This window comes from Penicillium griseofulvum, assembly GCF_001561935.1.
Source record: "Penicillium griseofulvum strain PG3 chromosome Unknown contig_76, whole genome shotgun sequence".
Classification (NCBI taxonomy): domain Eukaryota; kingdom Fungi; phylum Ascomycota; class Eurotiomycetes; order Eurotiales; family Aspergillaceae; genus Penicillium; species Penicillium griseofulvum.
The window spans coordinates 56,351-72,272 of NW_024467427.1; the positions used below are offsets into that span (position 1 = coordinate 56,351).

At 32.9% G+C, this 15,922-nt stretch overlaps 2 protein-coding genes across 2 annotated transcripts; one reads left to right on the forward strand and one right to left on the reverse strand.

Annotated features, from left to right (window-relative positions):
* Nucleotides 1–10,751: 10,751 nt before the first annotated feature.
* On the reverse strand, nucleotides 10,752–11,540 carry PGRI_078800 (ribonuclease III; the record flags this gene model as incomplete). The annotated part of the gene is made up of 1 exon (XM_040795594.1): nucleotides 10,752–11,540. One exon carries the CDS (start codon nucleotides 11,538–11,540, stop codon nucleotides 10,752–10,754), a length of 789 nt encoding a protein of 262 aa, XP_040651159.1.
* Nucleotides 11,541–14,090: 2,550 nt separating this feature from the next.
* Nucleotides 14,091–15,848, forward strand: PGRI_078810 (U2 snRNP complex subunit CUS1; the record flags this gene model as incomplete). The annotated part of the gene is made up of 2 exons (XM_040795595.1): nucleotides 14,091–14,147; nucleotides 14,214–15,848. The coding sequence occupies 2 exons, from the start codon at nucleotides 14,091–14,093 to the stop codon at nucleotides 15,846–15,848; spliced, it is 1,692 nt and encodes a 563-aa protein (XP_040651160.1).
* Nucleotides 15,849–15,922: the final 74 nt, after the last annotated feature.

Below are 15,922 nucleotides of genomic sequence, written 5' to 3' on the forward strand. Positions count from 1 at the left end.
CTACTAACCGACTGTATATACGTTTTAATACTATAAAATAGCCGATATCGAGAGGTTATAAATAATAAGAGGAGTATAGAGGTATATAGATCGGTATTACCTTATTTTACTTATAAATCTTATCGAATTTTAGGGTTAAATAGCTTCTGTATCTATCGAGTACTAAAAGTTAATAACCCCCTTTTATATATAAAAAAGTCGATAGAATAAAGAGCTTCTTAAGCTAGCGGAGTCTAATTATATTAGAAGTCTAACTATTAAGACTAACTTTAAATCGCTAGTCGCTTAAAAGGCTATTAAACTAAGATTCGATAAAGACTTTACCTTTAAAAATTATATATAAAGGAAGCGCCTACCCTAAGGTATTTATATACTTAATTACTATTACCTACTCGCGATTTCTAGGCTATAAAAGGGAACGCTAACTATAGTATTTACTCCTTATAATAACCCTTGTAGGCTATTAATCCTATTATAAACCTAGTCTTATCGAAGTTATAAATATTATTAAGGTTGATTCTAAATTTAAAGATTATTTTTTAAATAAGATTAAACTACTCTTAGATTATCTTTAGGTCTTTATATTTTATATATTCGTAATTATATTATCTTAAGAATTAGGAGGAGAGGAGAGGTCGCCTTTTAATAAACTTCGTAACCTAATTCTAGCTGACCGAAAGAACTAAGGTAGCTCCGTACTATTTAAGAAGATTCGCTATTTCCCGAACTATAGAAGGCCGGGGGGCTAACCCGCGAGTATCTATAGAGAGTATCTATTTTTAAAAAGATTCTTCTTTAAGTTCTATTAATTTATAGGAGTTAGCGCGAGAATTCGCGCGGTTTTAGTAGCCGCGTAGTCGGTCTTATAGGGTTAAACGTAGGATATCAAAGCGGCGCGCTATATCGCGAATGGAAGTGATTTCTTGATTTTTAAAAGCTTGAATAGCTAATAGAATCCTACCCTCTTGCTCTACTAAGTTTTTAGAGCTTCGGGAGCGAATTAGTGGTATAGTAGGTTGTTAAAGAGGAAGGGTATGAATTAAATGGCGCGTTTTGGGTGGGGTGGCCGGCTCGGTGGTGTGGCCGGCTCGGTGGTGTGGCCGGCTCGGTGGTGAAATACGTTATTTATTTGTAAGGTAGGATAGCTTTTTATTTAACTAATCTAAAAGCTAGTCTTTTATTATAATAAAAACTAAATCTCTTATACTAAAGTTATCTTCTCGTTAATATTTATTTATTTATTAATTTAATAACTAAATATCTTATAAATAAGAAAGTATCTATACTACTTCCTCTTTATTTAATATAACTCCTTTTTAGTCTTTTTATTTAAATATTATTATTAATTTATACTCTTATTCTATAAAAAAAGGTAACTTCTTTATTATATCCTAAGGTAGAATTAATATTATAAAATTAACTATTAAAAATAGCTTTAATTAGTTATTTTAGTTCTACTTTATATATAAATATAGTTATTAAACTATATATTAGTTAGTAATCTTACTTTACTTATTTATTTAAAAGTAATATATTATTAATAATTTTCTTTTAATTTTAAAAATCTTATAGAATGTAGCCTAGAATTTTAATATAAATTATCTACTTTAATTTAATATAATTATCTTTAGAATCTTCAAAATCTAAATTATATATTTAATAAATAAATAAATAATTTATTTAACCTTTATTTCTTTTTAATAAAGAGTTAATATTAATCTTTTACTTGAATAGTCTATAATTATAAGTATTATATTATATTTATAATAATCTTTTAAAAAAGAGTAGAAGTTTATTAAAAGGTATTACTAAAGTCTTTTAAGAATTAGTAGAGGTTATAATAATCTAGATAGGTAGTCTCTTTAAGCCTTTATATATTTATAGATTAAGTAATTATTAGTATATTACTTTATATTAGTTATTTACTTATACTAATAATATCTTTCTATCACTAGCTTTTTTATCTTTTTAACCTTAAAATAAGCTATTAAAGGCTATTAGTATATTTTATTAAATAGTTAAATATAGAGATTATCTTTATTAAATACCTTAAGTTACTCTTTATAAAGTAATAACCTATCTTATATTATCTACTTTAGATTATATTTTAATTAAGCTAGCTAATAAAGTTTATCTAATTCTAAACTTTAATAATTAGATATATAGATATATTTAATAATCTCTACTTTATTAAATTATATAAAGGCTAAATAAATTAGTATTACCCCCTTTTCTAAATATAATTTTAGTAATATTATAAAGTTTTAACTATTATTTATATAAAAGGTTTCCTTTTTTAATAAGATATTAGTAATAGTATCTTTTTTACTAAGTTAATATTTAGTTATAAAGTAGAATTATAATAGGAATTTACTTTATTATACCTACTATTAATTTATTTATTAGATTATTATAAAGTATTTTAAAAACTAGTAGTTTATAAAGATCTTAAATTAATCTTTTTGAATTAATCTTTTTGAATTAATCTTTTAAGCTCTAGTCTCTACTTTTATAAGATATAAATAATAGTTAAAAGTTCTTTATCTTAGACCTTATAATTAAGCTTAAATAATTATATTATCTTTAAATAGAAGGCTATTAAGTACTAAAAATTATCTTATTTATAATATTAAGTAAGTACTACCCTAAATATATTATTTAAGGTATCTATTTCTACCCTAATTTATTATATAAAGTTATAATATTATAGAATTAGTATATTTATTAACTTCCTCTCTAGTTATTAAAAAGCCTTTTTATAATTTATTAATTATTTAAAAAAAATATCTTACTTTATTAACTAATATAGTATCTTTAAAATTATACTATATCTTTATATAAATTATTATTAAAAATTATAGAATCTAAAAAATAATTATACTCTTTTTATTATTAAAGGGGTTCTTTATAAATTAATAATACTAATCTTTTTTACATCTATTATAATACCTTTAATACTTATAATAAATCTAAAGAACTTAGTCTTTATAATTATAAATTTATACTTTAATAAAATTATTTAAAAAGTAACCTTTTAAAAATAAAAGAGTACCTTCTTTATTTATTATCTATACTTTCTTAGAGTTTTACTATAGATTAAAATATTATTTATAAAAACTATAATATAATTATCTATGTATTCTTTTAAAATACTATTTATAAATTATTAAAAGGTTGTAAGTCTATTTATTAAACTAAAAGGTATAATCTTATATTTAAAAAATCTGTATCTTATATAAAAAGTAGTAAGATCTTCTACTTTAAGTATTAAATAAATCTAGTAAAAACCTTACTAAATATTAAACTTTATAGGGTAATAAGTAGTAATCCTTTTCTATAATAGTATCTAATTTTTAAAAATTAATATAAAAATAGAAGCTTTTATTAAGCTTTTTTTTTATTAAAGTTAATAATATATAAAGTATTAAGCTTAGTATAATAAATCCCTTATTTTAATTCTTAATAATATACTATTTTATAGTCTTTAATTTATCTAAAGAAAGCTTATAAAGAGGATAGTATTTTAACTAAACCTCTGTTTTAAGAATAATATTATAGTTAACCCTAGGCCTATATAAGGGTAACTTATCTAATTTTCTCTTTAAAAAGACCTTAGCTAGGTTATAGTATTCTCTTAGTAGTAACCTAATTTTATTAAGCTTAAAGTCTTTTTTAAAAAATAATTTAATATTAATAACCTAGTTAATCTTATAGAGTAATATTATAAAAATTTCTATTCTATATTCTAAGTCCCTTTCTATTTTTATTCTTAATTTATTAAATCTAGCCCTATTAATAATACTAATATTAATTAAAAGGTGTAGTAGACTTATATCCTTCTCTTTCCTATAAGAAACTAAGATATCTAGTATTTTTTCTTTTAGATTTTAGATTATCTTCCTTTACTCTTATATCTACTAGTATCTATATTAGTATTCCTATATATACTTATAGTTAGCCTTCCCTTTTAAGTCCTCTTACTTAAGTAAGCTATCCCTTCGGTCTATATTAGCTTAATACTTAGGATTTAGCTTTAGTCTTTATAGGATAGTTATTAAGATTAGTATAGTAATCTTACTAAATACTTTATTAAAAGGTATCTTTTCCTCTAGCTAGATTATTTAATATTAACGATAATCTAGTATGATATATTATTAAGTTTTAACGTATTTCACCACCGAGCCGGCCACACCACCGAGCCGGCCACCCAATACAACCTATTAAATTCAAATGCATTTATCTCAACCAAAACGCCATTAAATTAAATAAACTAAATTCATCATCTATCTAGACATGTCTCTCTTCTATGTCCTAGCTTCCTACATATTCCACACCCTCGGGGGGGCTTTTTACGCGGCTGTAAAGCCGATTCTCTATATATACCAGGACCGGAGGGAGGTGCTTCAATTACTTCCTCCGGCTGTATAATTAATACAGATACTTCTTAAACTAAGAGGCCTTCTTCGGCGGGGATGTGCCTTTTAGATCTAGCTCGCTTTTGCTTCTGCTTCTCGTTAGCGGCACGTAATTCCTTATTTTCTTTAGCGAGTAAGATAGCACCTTATATTGTAAGACGGAAGCCTTTCATAAGCTGGTTTAATATACGATCTGACGGGCTAGGTAGGCTTCGAGATCTTAAACAAAGTAAAGCTTTAATTAATAAAGCCTATTAACGTAGTTCTTTCTCTGTAAAGGGGGTTTTTAGGGTAAAATTCCGGCTTAAGTCACTACCCCGGCTAGCGGGGGGGGTTAGGGTTCGAAGCCGAATATTAAGCTTTGAAATCACTCTCTCTAGTAAAAAAGGGACTAAACCGGCTACTCTAAAGCTATTTTTAATAGTCTCCGATTTAAAGGCTTTAATTCGTATAAGGGGGTATACTTCGAGGAAATTAAGTTTATCAATATAATTTATCCCGACCCGTATCTTTAATTTAACTAGCTAACCGTATAACCGTTTTAAGACTATAAAATAGCCGATATCGAGAGGTTATAAAAGGTAAGAGGAGTACAGAGGTATATAGATTAGTATGATTTTATTTTCTTTACAGATTTCGTTAAATTTCCTAGTTAAATAACTTCTATAGCCGTCGAGTATTAAAAGCTGATACCCCCCCTTCGTATATAAAGAAGTAGTAGGAATAAAGAGCTTTTCGAGCTACCGAAGTCCAATTTCATTAGAGGTCTATCTATTTAGACTAACTTCAAAACGCTAATCGTCCGGGAGGCTATCGAACTAAGATTTAATAAAGACTTTACCTTTAAAAATCACATACGGAGGAAGCGCCTACCTAGAAGTATTCGTACACTCGATTACCGTCACCTACTCACAATTTCTAGATTATAAGAGTACTCGCCGACTGTAGTATTTACTTCTTATAATAACCTTCGCGGTTACTATTAATCCTATCGCGAAACCGGTCTTATTAAAGTTATAAACGTTATCGGGGTCAATTCTAAATTAAAGTATAGTTTTTTAAACTAGATTAAACCACTCTATAATGATTTTTAGGTCTTCGCATTTCGTACACTTGTAGTTATATAGTTTCGAGAATCGGGAGGAGAGGAGAGGACGCTATTTAACGAATTTTGTTACCTAATTTTAGCCGACCGAAATCACTAGGGTAGTTCCGCGCTTTTTAAGAAGAAGGTTCGCTATTTCTTATACAGTAGAGGGCCGGGGGGCCCCTCCGCGTCGATCTATAGAGATAATCTATTTTTTAAGAGATTCCTCCTTAGTTTCTGTTAGTTTATAAGAGTTAGCGCGAGAAATCGCGCGGTTTTAGTGGCCGCGTAGTCGGTCTTGAAGGGTTGAACGTAGTATATTAAAACGGCGCGCTACCTCGCGAATTAAAGAGATTTCTTGATTTTTAAAAGCCTAGATGGCTAATAAGATCCTACCCTCTTGCTCTACTAAATTTTTAGAGCTTCGGGAGCGAATTAGTGGCATGGTGGGTGGTTGAAGAAGAAGGGTTTGAATTAATTGACGCGTTTTGGGTAGGGTGGCCGGCTCGGTGGTGTGGCCGGCTCGGTGGTGAAATACGTTATATAAATCTTTACTTTACTTATTCTTTAAATTATTTTATTAATTAGTGATAAAGAATAGTAATCTTTCTTTATAGTTATATTTAATCTTCTAAAATTAATATAAAAGTATAAACTTTTACTTAGCTTTTTAACTATTAAGATTAGTAAGATATATAAATAGGAACTTAAGATAATAAAGTCTTTCTATAGGTTCCTAAAAATATATTTTTTAGTAGCTTTTAGCTTCTATAATAATAATTTATAAAAAGAATAGTATTTAAGTTATACCTTAGCTTTAAGTATAATATTATAATTAACTTTATATCTATAAAGTAGTAATTTATCTAACTTCTTTTTAAAAAAAATAATTCTATAAATTTATAGTACTCTTCTAATAATATCCTTTTAATCTCCTTGATCTCTATATCCTAGATCTAAAAGCTCTTAATATTAATAACATAATTAATTAAATCCTATACTATTAATAGTATTTCTTTTAATTATTAAACGTTTAAAATTATTATCTTACTTTTATTATTTAAGTTTTAACTTATCTTTCTTTATTCTTTACCTTGCTAGTATTTATATTAATACTTATATATATATTTATAATTACTTTTTTATCTTTAATTCTTTTTAATTAAAAAGATAGTTTTATTAATTAATATTTATTTAATAGTTAAGATTTAGCTTTAATTTTTAAAAGATAGTAGTAGAGATTAATACTACTATCTTACTTAATATATTATTAAACAGTATTTTCTTAACTAGTTAGATTATTTAATATTAATAATAGTTAATAAGATATTATAATTTATAACCTTTTTCCTTTTAAGATTATATTATATTTTCTAAAGTTAGTAATTAGTATTAGAACCTACTACTATATCCTACCATATATATATATTATAAGAAAAGTAATGTATATAACTAGCTTACTAAGCTTTCTATTAAATCTTTAAATAAAGTACTCCTATCCTATACTCTCTACTTTTAATCTAAATTACTAAAAAGTATACTTAATTCTTAATTTAAGAATATATATCTATCTACTCTTATATTACTTACTATTAAAATTGAAAAAAAAGGATCTATTATATATTAGTCTAGTATTAAAATTAAACTATCCCTAAGACTACTAATTAATTTATATAAATCTAGTAAGTATAGTAATACCTTCTATCTACTTAAGTAAAAGACTTAGCCTAAGTATTAGCTTTTCCTTAACTATTATCTTCTTTATTATTAAGTTTAATAATATACAGAAAAGGGGAAGCTATACTAATAGTAGCTATATTAGCTAGCTTCTCTTTTAAGTAGTTATAGATTATATATCCTTATTTTTTATAACTAAAGTATGGAAACAACTAATTACACCAGATTTTTAATAATCATATACTTTGACTAAGCTACTTTAGGAATGTTTCCCACTAGCCGTAGGAATCAACTAGCCTGTGTAAATTATTATAGTATCCTTATATTATTTTACATACCTATCATATGACATGCGACGATACTATAACACTAGCTAAGTACCATTTCTGGTGATAGATAACGCTATAAAATAGGGGTTTGTAAGGCTCCCCCCTTCTAGTATATTAGTAAAATCAATTTATAGTACCACCACAAATGCAGATTTCGACTATATAAAATATGCATTTTAATCCTTAAGGTCTAATTTATAAGAATCTAGCAAATCTGACCAATTTATCTAGATTTTTAGGCAATAAAATGGGATGTTAAATAGGCAGTTTGCGGGTAAAAAAAAGAAGAGGTATACAGTTTTTTTATCGCCTATTTCTTACCTAAAAATCTAGATAAATCGGTCGAGTTTACTAGATTCTTACGAATTAGACCCAGGCGATTAAAATGCATATTTTAGATAGTCGAAAATCAGCATTTTTGGTAGTGCTGTGAATTGATTTTACTAGTATACTAGAAGGGGACCCTTCTATACCCCTATTTTTATCTAATAAACCACCCATTTTCTCACCTAATAATCCAGATAAATCGGTCGCTTTTGCTAGATTCGTACAAATTAGACCCTAGTGATTAGAATAACTACATATTTTAGATAGTCGAAAATCAGCATTTTTGGTAGTACTGTGAATTGATTTTGCTGGTATACTAGAAGGGGGGACCCTTCTAAACCCCTATTTTACGGCGTTATCTATCACCACTTTAGGTATACTTCAATGGTGTTATAGTATAGCCATAAGTCATATGACGGGTGTGTAAAATACTATGCGGATACCATACTAATTTATATAGGCTAGGTAGTAGGACCGACTAGTAGGAAACATACCTAAAGTAGTTTAGCGTTGAGTATTACAAGAAAAATTCGGGTGTTACTAGTCTTTCTCTAAACTATAATAGATAGTTTATATTAGAATTCTAAACTAAATTTTATAAAATCTTTAGAATTAAAAGAAAGTTAATAATAATATATTACTTTTAAATAAATAAACAAAGTAAGATTATTAATTAATATATAGTTTTAGTAATTATATTTATATATAAACTAGAATTAAGATAATTAGTTAAAGTTATTTCTAATAGTTAATTTTATAGTATTAATTCTATTTTAAGATATAATAAAGAAGTTATCTTTTTTAATAAAATAAAAGTATAAATTAATAATAATATTTAATTAGAAAGACTAAAGAATAGTTATATTAAATAAAAAGAAAATAATATAGATACTTTCTTAATTATAAAATATCTAATTTAAAATTAGAGAGTAAATTAGAAGACTTAGTTTTTATTATAATAAAAAATTAGTTTTTAGATTAATTAAGTAAGAAGCTTTTCTACTTTACTAGTAAATCTTATAGGATTATTAAAAAAGTAAGTAATTCTTATAAATTAAAATTACTTAAAGTAATTTAAGTATACCCTATTTTTTATTTAAATAAATTATAGAAAGTAGTAATAATAAAACCTTTGGAAGGTTAATATATAAATCTACCTCTACTAATATAGGTTAAAGAAATAGATAAATAAGAGATTAAGAAAATCTTAGATATTAGGATATACTATCGAAAGTTTTAATATAAAGTATTATAGTTAGGATATAATTTAAATCTATAGTAGTATCTTATTAGTAATATAAAATATATATTAAAGAAGATATAGGAGTTCTATATATAATACCTTAATAAACTAAGGCCCCCTATATATTCATAAGAATAGCTAGATATTAATAAGAAAGACTAAGTTCTTAAAGATTATATTAATAATAATAAGCTAGTATTTAAGGACTGAATATAGTTTTAGGTAGGGGTTATATTATAATCTAGAAGTATTATAGAAAGAGTTCTACTATCGGATCCCGACTTTAGTTAGGATTCTAGATTTAGAGGGAAGTAGTTAGATTTTTATATAGTTTATTATTATTGTTCACCAAAGCCCTATAAAGGCTTCGCGGACTTAATTCTTTCTCTCTTCTTTTCTTTCTTTCTCTATACTTAGTATTCTCGTTAAAATACACTATTTACTTTAAAGAACTGGCTAGTAACAGGTACTAATAGGAATTCAGATCTACTCTTTACTTTACTATAATTACTTACTTTAATATAGCAAAAATAGTAAATTACTTAGTTAAGTTCCTTATAAATCTTACTTTATGCTCCGTACTTCGTATAGTAAGCTCTTAGTATTGAGTCATCTTTAGCACGTTCTAGTTCCACACGTTATTTTATTTTTTAGTAATAAATACTAAATACATATATATAACATAAATATCTATATTCCTATAGAATACTAGTATATTCTCTTCTGTATATCATTAACTATTAACTTTATACTATTCTAGGCTAGATTTACTGTTAATTAATAAATATATAGTACTCAAACCCTTTAATCTATTAATTAACTATTAGTTGTAAATTACTAAAAATTTTAAAAGTAACCAGAATTATCTCCTAATACCAATATATATATATATATACATATATATATATAATAGTAATCTACTAAAATAAGTTAGTATATTATCTATCTATTTTAGGTAACCCTTAGCAGAATTATACTAGTGTAGTACTAAACTGGTACTGCGACGGTGCCGTAGTACCTGGTACTGTAGTACTATACAACATAACCAAAATTTAATCAGTCCTGCAGCACCTCGTAGCACCATATCGCAGCACTGAAATTGCCTAGGTGCTGCGGGACCTGTCAAGGCCTATTAGAGCAGATATGCTGCAGTCTACAAGGGACCCTGACCCTCAGAGGGGCGAGTGGATGGTCTAAGATTATAGACCACCCACAGGGTCACTGCCAGGTCCACACCAAGTAATTATTTACCAAGTCCATTACTGCTTCTCGTAAAGTCACCTCTCTCACTTTTGTATGGCCCGCTAGTAAAAGATACACGGGTGATCGTTTGCATATTGAGTGGAGTCTGCAATTGTAAAAACGTCTTAGGGCCAGTTAATCAATAGATACACTTATATGAGATCTCACATCCCCTAGTCCGATAATATCCGTAAGTTACCCTATATCAATTAGGTTTCGACATATAGCGTTGCGCCTTAAGTTGAAATTTGCAGGTAAAACTTTGTATTATAGAACATGGTATGGCGTGCGAGACGTTTGAAAATACCATAGACCTAAGTTAGCCATGTACTTATGCATGCAGATGTGCATAGGCCGGTGATATTTTCTTCAATGCGAAATGTAATGCCCACACGAAGTTGGATTGATTGCGAGAGACATGACCGGGATCTTTAAGAGCTAGATTCCCATTTTTCCTTTGCTGACACGATCTCAAGAATTAGGGACGTATTCAGCAATGCCTTTTTCGCTGCTTCGTCACCTGCAGCTGCTTTACTCAAACCCTGACCGGAACCCAGGAACCTTTTATCCCATCCCCACCCTGTGAGATATAACGCGACAAAGAAAGTCTGAGTGCCACCCTTCTGCTGAATCGATGGGCGCTGCTCGAGGTATTCAAGCTTAACATTTCTCCCCATAATTTTCTTAGCAAGAGCCTCCTTAGAGCGTAGTTCACCTTTCTGGTGACCTAGTTTATTGAGAATTGGCACCCATAAACCTGTTAGCCAATGCTCGGCTGCTTCATAGCCACAAACAGGATCCGAAAGTATGACTGCCGCGACGTAGGCTTCGAAGACATCGCCCTTTGTTTTGGTCCATCGCTTTGACGGGGTATTGTAATTCGGTGGCACAGAAACCCTGCGGTCCAACCCAAACTTTTCTGCGAAGCCTGAAAGTGTCTCATTCTTAACGAGGATCTCCCGAATCTGTGATATTCGACCTGCTGGCAAATCTGGAAATCTCTCCCAGACAAGTTTGGTTGCAATCAGCTCGATGTATGCATCGCCTAGAATCTCGAGTCGGTCGTAGGTCGTGTTGTTATTGTTGCTAAGAGCTGGATGGGTGAAGACAGCAAGTTCTAGCTTGCCATCAATGATCGGGGGTAGCTCAGGGTCACACGATCCACTGACCAACCTGGAACTGTGATACGGGTGGTGTGATTTTGGGACCTCACTAGCCATGGAGGAATCTCTGGAGGGCAATTGGTTCTTTGTCCCACAAAATGCATCATCCAGCCTCAAAATCGCGTCCGCAACCTCCGAGCCAGCACCAGTAAGTTCAGAACTGTTTGAAATTTCTCGAACAAGGTGCTGTAGAGAGAGAAGACGAGAACTGTTGTTGGACTTGGCCGTGCTGTGACTAACACCAACAGAAAACTTAGTGTCCGATGGCCGACTTGATGATTGAACCTTTATGAAAGTAGATGTCAATAACTTACTCAAACAAATAGGAATTCACTCAGTGAGATGCGAATATGGTATTCATTCACCTTGGGCCGCTTTTGTGAGTTTTGGGTGGCATCTAACCCAAAGACGGATGATGATCTTTTCAGATCTACCGCTGGCTTTTTTAAGCCTGTTGAATCTGCTATCTCTTCACCTTGGGGCATGTCGATTGTTGTAGGCCCTGTTCAGCCTCAAACCAGTTCTGCGGTTGCGCTCTCTTTTTATTTGCTTTTCTTTTGTTTCCCATCTCGGAGGTAAAACATTATACGATAGGATATGTAGGCGGTATACTTTCGGGATGTCACATGACCATCGGGCAAACTTCAGTGTATCTCCCGAAGTTCGATAACATCTGTCTACTGAGCTGCTGTGAATAGCTGCTTCGCAAATTTCTTTCTGCACATGATTCTTCTGAAAAACTGAGAAAGGAAAATGGTGTCCAGTCGTATCGTGGATCTAGTGAAGGTTCAACCACACTTTACATTGCACTGTCCTGGCACTCACTAATTGGCAATTCTCCAGACCCAATGCCGCATATTTTCTCTTAATTTCAACCCACAACGCCTTCGCCTTGGAAACAAGGTCTTGAGGCAGCGCCTTCGCGGTCCAACGCTTGCAGCCTGGTACCCAAAGAAGACTGTGTCTTTCCAGGATTTACAAAACACCTATAAGCCTCTTGGATTGACGACATTCGACGAAGCTGAAGATGACAGGGAAGAAGCTATTCAGATGTAAGGATTATAATCCACATCACATCAAAACAAGCTCTTACTAAAAATCCGATTCATAGTGCCAAATTACGAGGGAAGGGCCGGCCCAAGAAAAAACGAACTGCAGCAGGTAATTCCCTCTACCCCCAATGGTTTCATACCAGGATCAAAATCTAAGACTTGAACAGAATCGAGATCCGCGAAGAAGAAGAAGTAAACTGCATGTCTAAACTTCTAGACTTTGCCTGGCTCAACATTGCACCACTCACATCAACACCGACACATATTCTATATCCGGATTATTCCCTACGATCTGGCTGGGCTAGTGAAATACTGCTTTGCAAAGCAGCTTGGACCTTTTGCTTCAGGTGCAGATTGTCTTTGGATTTTATTATCTCTGCCGGTAGTCTTCACCATCGGGCACAGCTCATCAGCTCATCTTATTTCACATTTTGTACAATAACACACTGTTTTTTTCTTCTTCTCCTTTTTTTGGGTCTCATGTCAGCAGTTCATTTTAACAACACGTAAACATAAGAAATCCATACTTGCACCAAATATATACAGTGACTGGACATACAACATAAGTATTTGCATCGTCTGGACCCACACCTTGATTATATAATATAATGCTGGTCAAAACCCTTCAAAAATTCATACAACGAAATCTAGTATGGGGTATATCACCCCTGACTCTTAATGATGGCTTCCACTCTGTGTGGAATCATCTCAGAGAGATGCCCCAAGTGCCGCATCTCTAATCTTTTCCATGCCTACTGGGTAGTAGCAACCAGGATCTCCTCTATAGTGTCATTATTGCCCATATGTAGGAGATTAGGTATGCTATGCTTTTTAGGTAGGCAGTACGGAGTATATATATATAGGTATATAAGGGCGGTCATTGGGGTGGGTCCACAGGCGATGCAAATATGTACTAATGTTCAGTCACTGTATATATTTGGTGCAAGTATGGATTTCTTATGTTTACGTGTTGTTAAAATGAACTGCTGACATGAGACCCAAAAAAAGGAGAAGAAGAAAAAAAAAGTGTTTTATTGTACAAAATGTGAACGAGATGAGCTGATGAACTGTACCTATGGTTATGTAAGATAGATATACAGTCATATTTCATGAGTATTTGCACCCCAGTACTTCTATTTTTTGCCAGAAGAATTTTACATCCAATCATATCTGATCTTGCTATACGGGTGGGGTCTATACCAGTAGTTATTGAAAGGCGGTATATCCAGGGCGGTCAACGATAGAAGTATTGGGGTGCAAATACTCATGAAATGCCACTGTACCTGTGAACAACAATGTACTGCATCCAATTGGGTGATATATAGGCGGTAGGTATTAGCAAAACACAGGCGGTGGGAGTTTGTAGGTGGACACACGTGATGACAATTGCAATATACTCAGTTTTTAATCTTATCCCGCCCCGTCCATTGTCTTTTACTATCTTCTTGCACGCACTTGAACCAAGCTGCCTGTGACACACCTCTTTCCATCTCTTATAATATTCCCCACCTAGCATCCCCTTGATTGAGCGACCACCATACCATCCACAGAAACCATGAAATTGAGCAAGAACCAGCTCAGAAGAGCTAAGAAAAAGGCCGACAAAGCCGAGGTAAGGCATATATATGCTTCAAAATATCTCGGTCATAGCTGATGCAAAGCTGACACTACTACAAAGGCTACTGCAAAGAGTACAGGCGCTCCCATTGACAATACCATACCACGGGAGCTGTCACCTCTCCCAGTGGCTACTTCTCAGGATGCACTAGCTGATACCAGCACTGATCTGTCTCCTGAGCCAACTGACCCGCTATGGGAAATGTACAAAGGCTTTGCTGGAAAATTCGACGAGACACTGAATGAAAATTCATTCGCGAAGGAGTCTGATAAGCCTGAGGTCTTCTTTGACGATGGCGATGAAATACCCGATGAAGAGCAAGAGAGCGAGCCCAAGATTTCAAAGAAAAAGCGCAAGGCAATGAACAAGTTATCTGTTGCTGAACTTAAAGCGACGGCACGAAAGCCTGAAATTGTTGAATGGACAGATACATCCGCCCCCGATCCTCGACTACTTGTTCACATCAAAGCCCATCGTAATGTGGTCCCGGTTCCCTCTCACTGGTCGCTTAAACGAGAGTATCTATCATCCAAACGAGGCGTGGAGAAGGCGCCGTTTGCTCTTCCCAAATTCATACAGGAGACTGGGATTTCCGAAATGCGTGATGCTGCTTTAGAAAAACAAGAGCAGTCAAGTTTGAAGCAAAAACAAAGGGAAAGGGTGCAGCCAAAGATGGGCAAACTGGATATTGATTACCAGAAGCTTTACGAAGCATTTTTCCGCTTTCAAACTAAGCCGGAGCTGACTCGCTACGGTGAGATCTACTATGAGGGCAAAGAATACGAGACGAATCTCAAGCACCTCCGACCTGGCGAACTGAGCGATGAGTTAAGGGACGCTCTTGGTATGACCCCAGGAGCTCCTCCTCCGTGGCTCGTCAACCAGCAGCGATATGGCCCATCGTCTGCCTATCCTGCATTGAAAGTCCCCGGCCTCAATGCGCCACCTCCACCGGGCGCGTCGTGGGGCTACCATCCTGGAGGGTATGGAAAGCCACCTGTTGATGAACACAACCGCCCATTATTCGGAGGTGATATCTTCGGCGTTTTACAACCCCAACAACATGCCCAACACGGAGAACCGATCGAAAAGGATCTTTGGGGGGAATTACATGAACCGGAAGAGTCAGAAGAGGAAAGTGAAGCAGAGGAGGAGGACGATGAACAGGAAGAAGAAAACGATGAAGATGGTGTGGGTGTAGGTGCTCATTCTCCTAGCGGCATGGAAACACCAAGTGGGATTGACTCAGCAGTACCATCTGAATTCGTTGGCGCTGAGAATGTCTCCGGGGAGTTTGATGTGCGCAAACACCATCGTGGTACCGACACAGAGCAATCCGTTCACACTCGGAGTGCTTATCAGGTCATCCCCGAGAGGCAAACGAACGTGGAAGGCTTTTTCGGAGGCGACAGGGCCTACGATCTTAGCGGATCAACAGCCAAGCCTCCTATTCTTGGTGCAGATGATCAAACCCGAAAACGCAAGAAGCCTGGGGATGTTGAAGTCTCTGTCAGCTTGGATGCAATTCAATCTGGTGATGGCCTCAGCAAAGAGAGCCTTCAGAGCATGTATGAGTCACAGAGACAGCAACAAAATCCACCAAACTGGGGTTTTCAAGAAGACTTGAGTGATATGATTGCACAGGAGAGCCGCAAAAGATTGCGAAAGGAAGAAGAGAGACGAGGGAAGCATTGAACATGTTCTGTGTATTTTTTTTCCTCCCCTATCTTGGTTCTTTGTTCCCTGGGCGTGCATCTTTCGTGATGAGC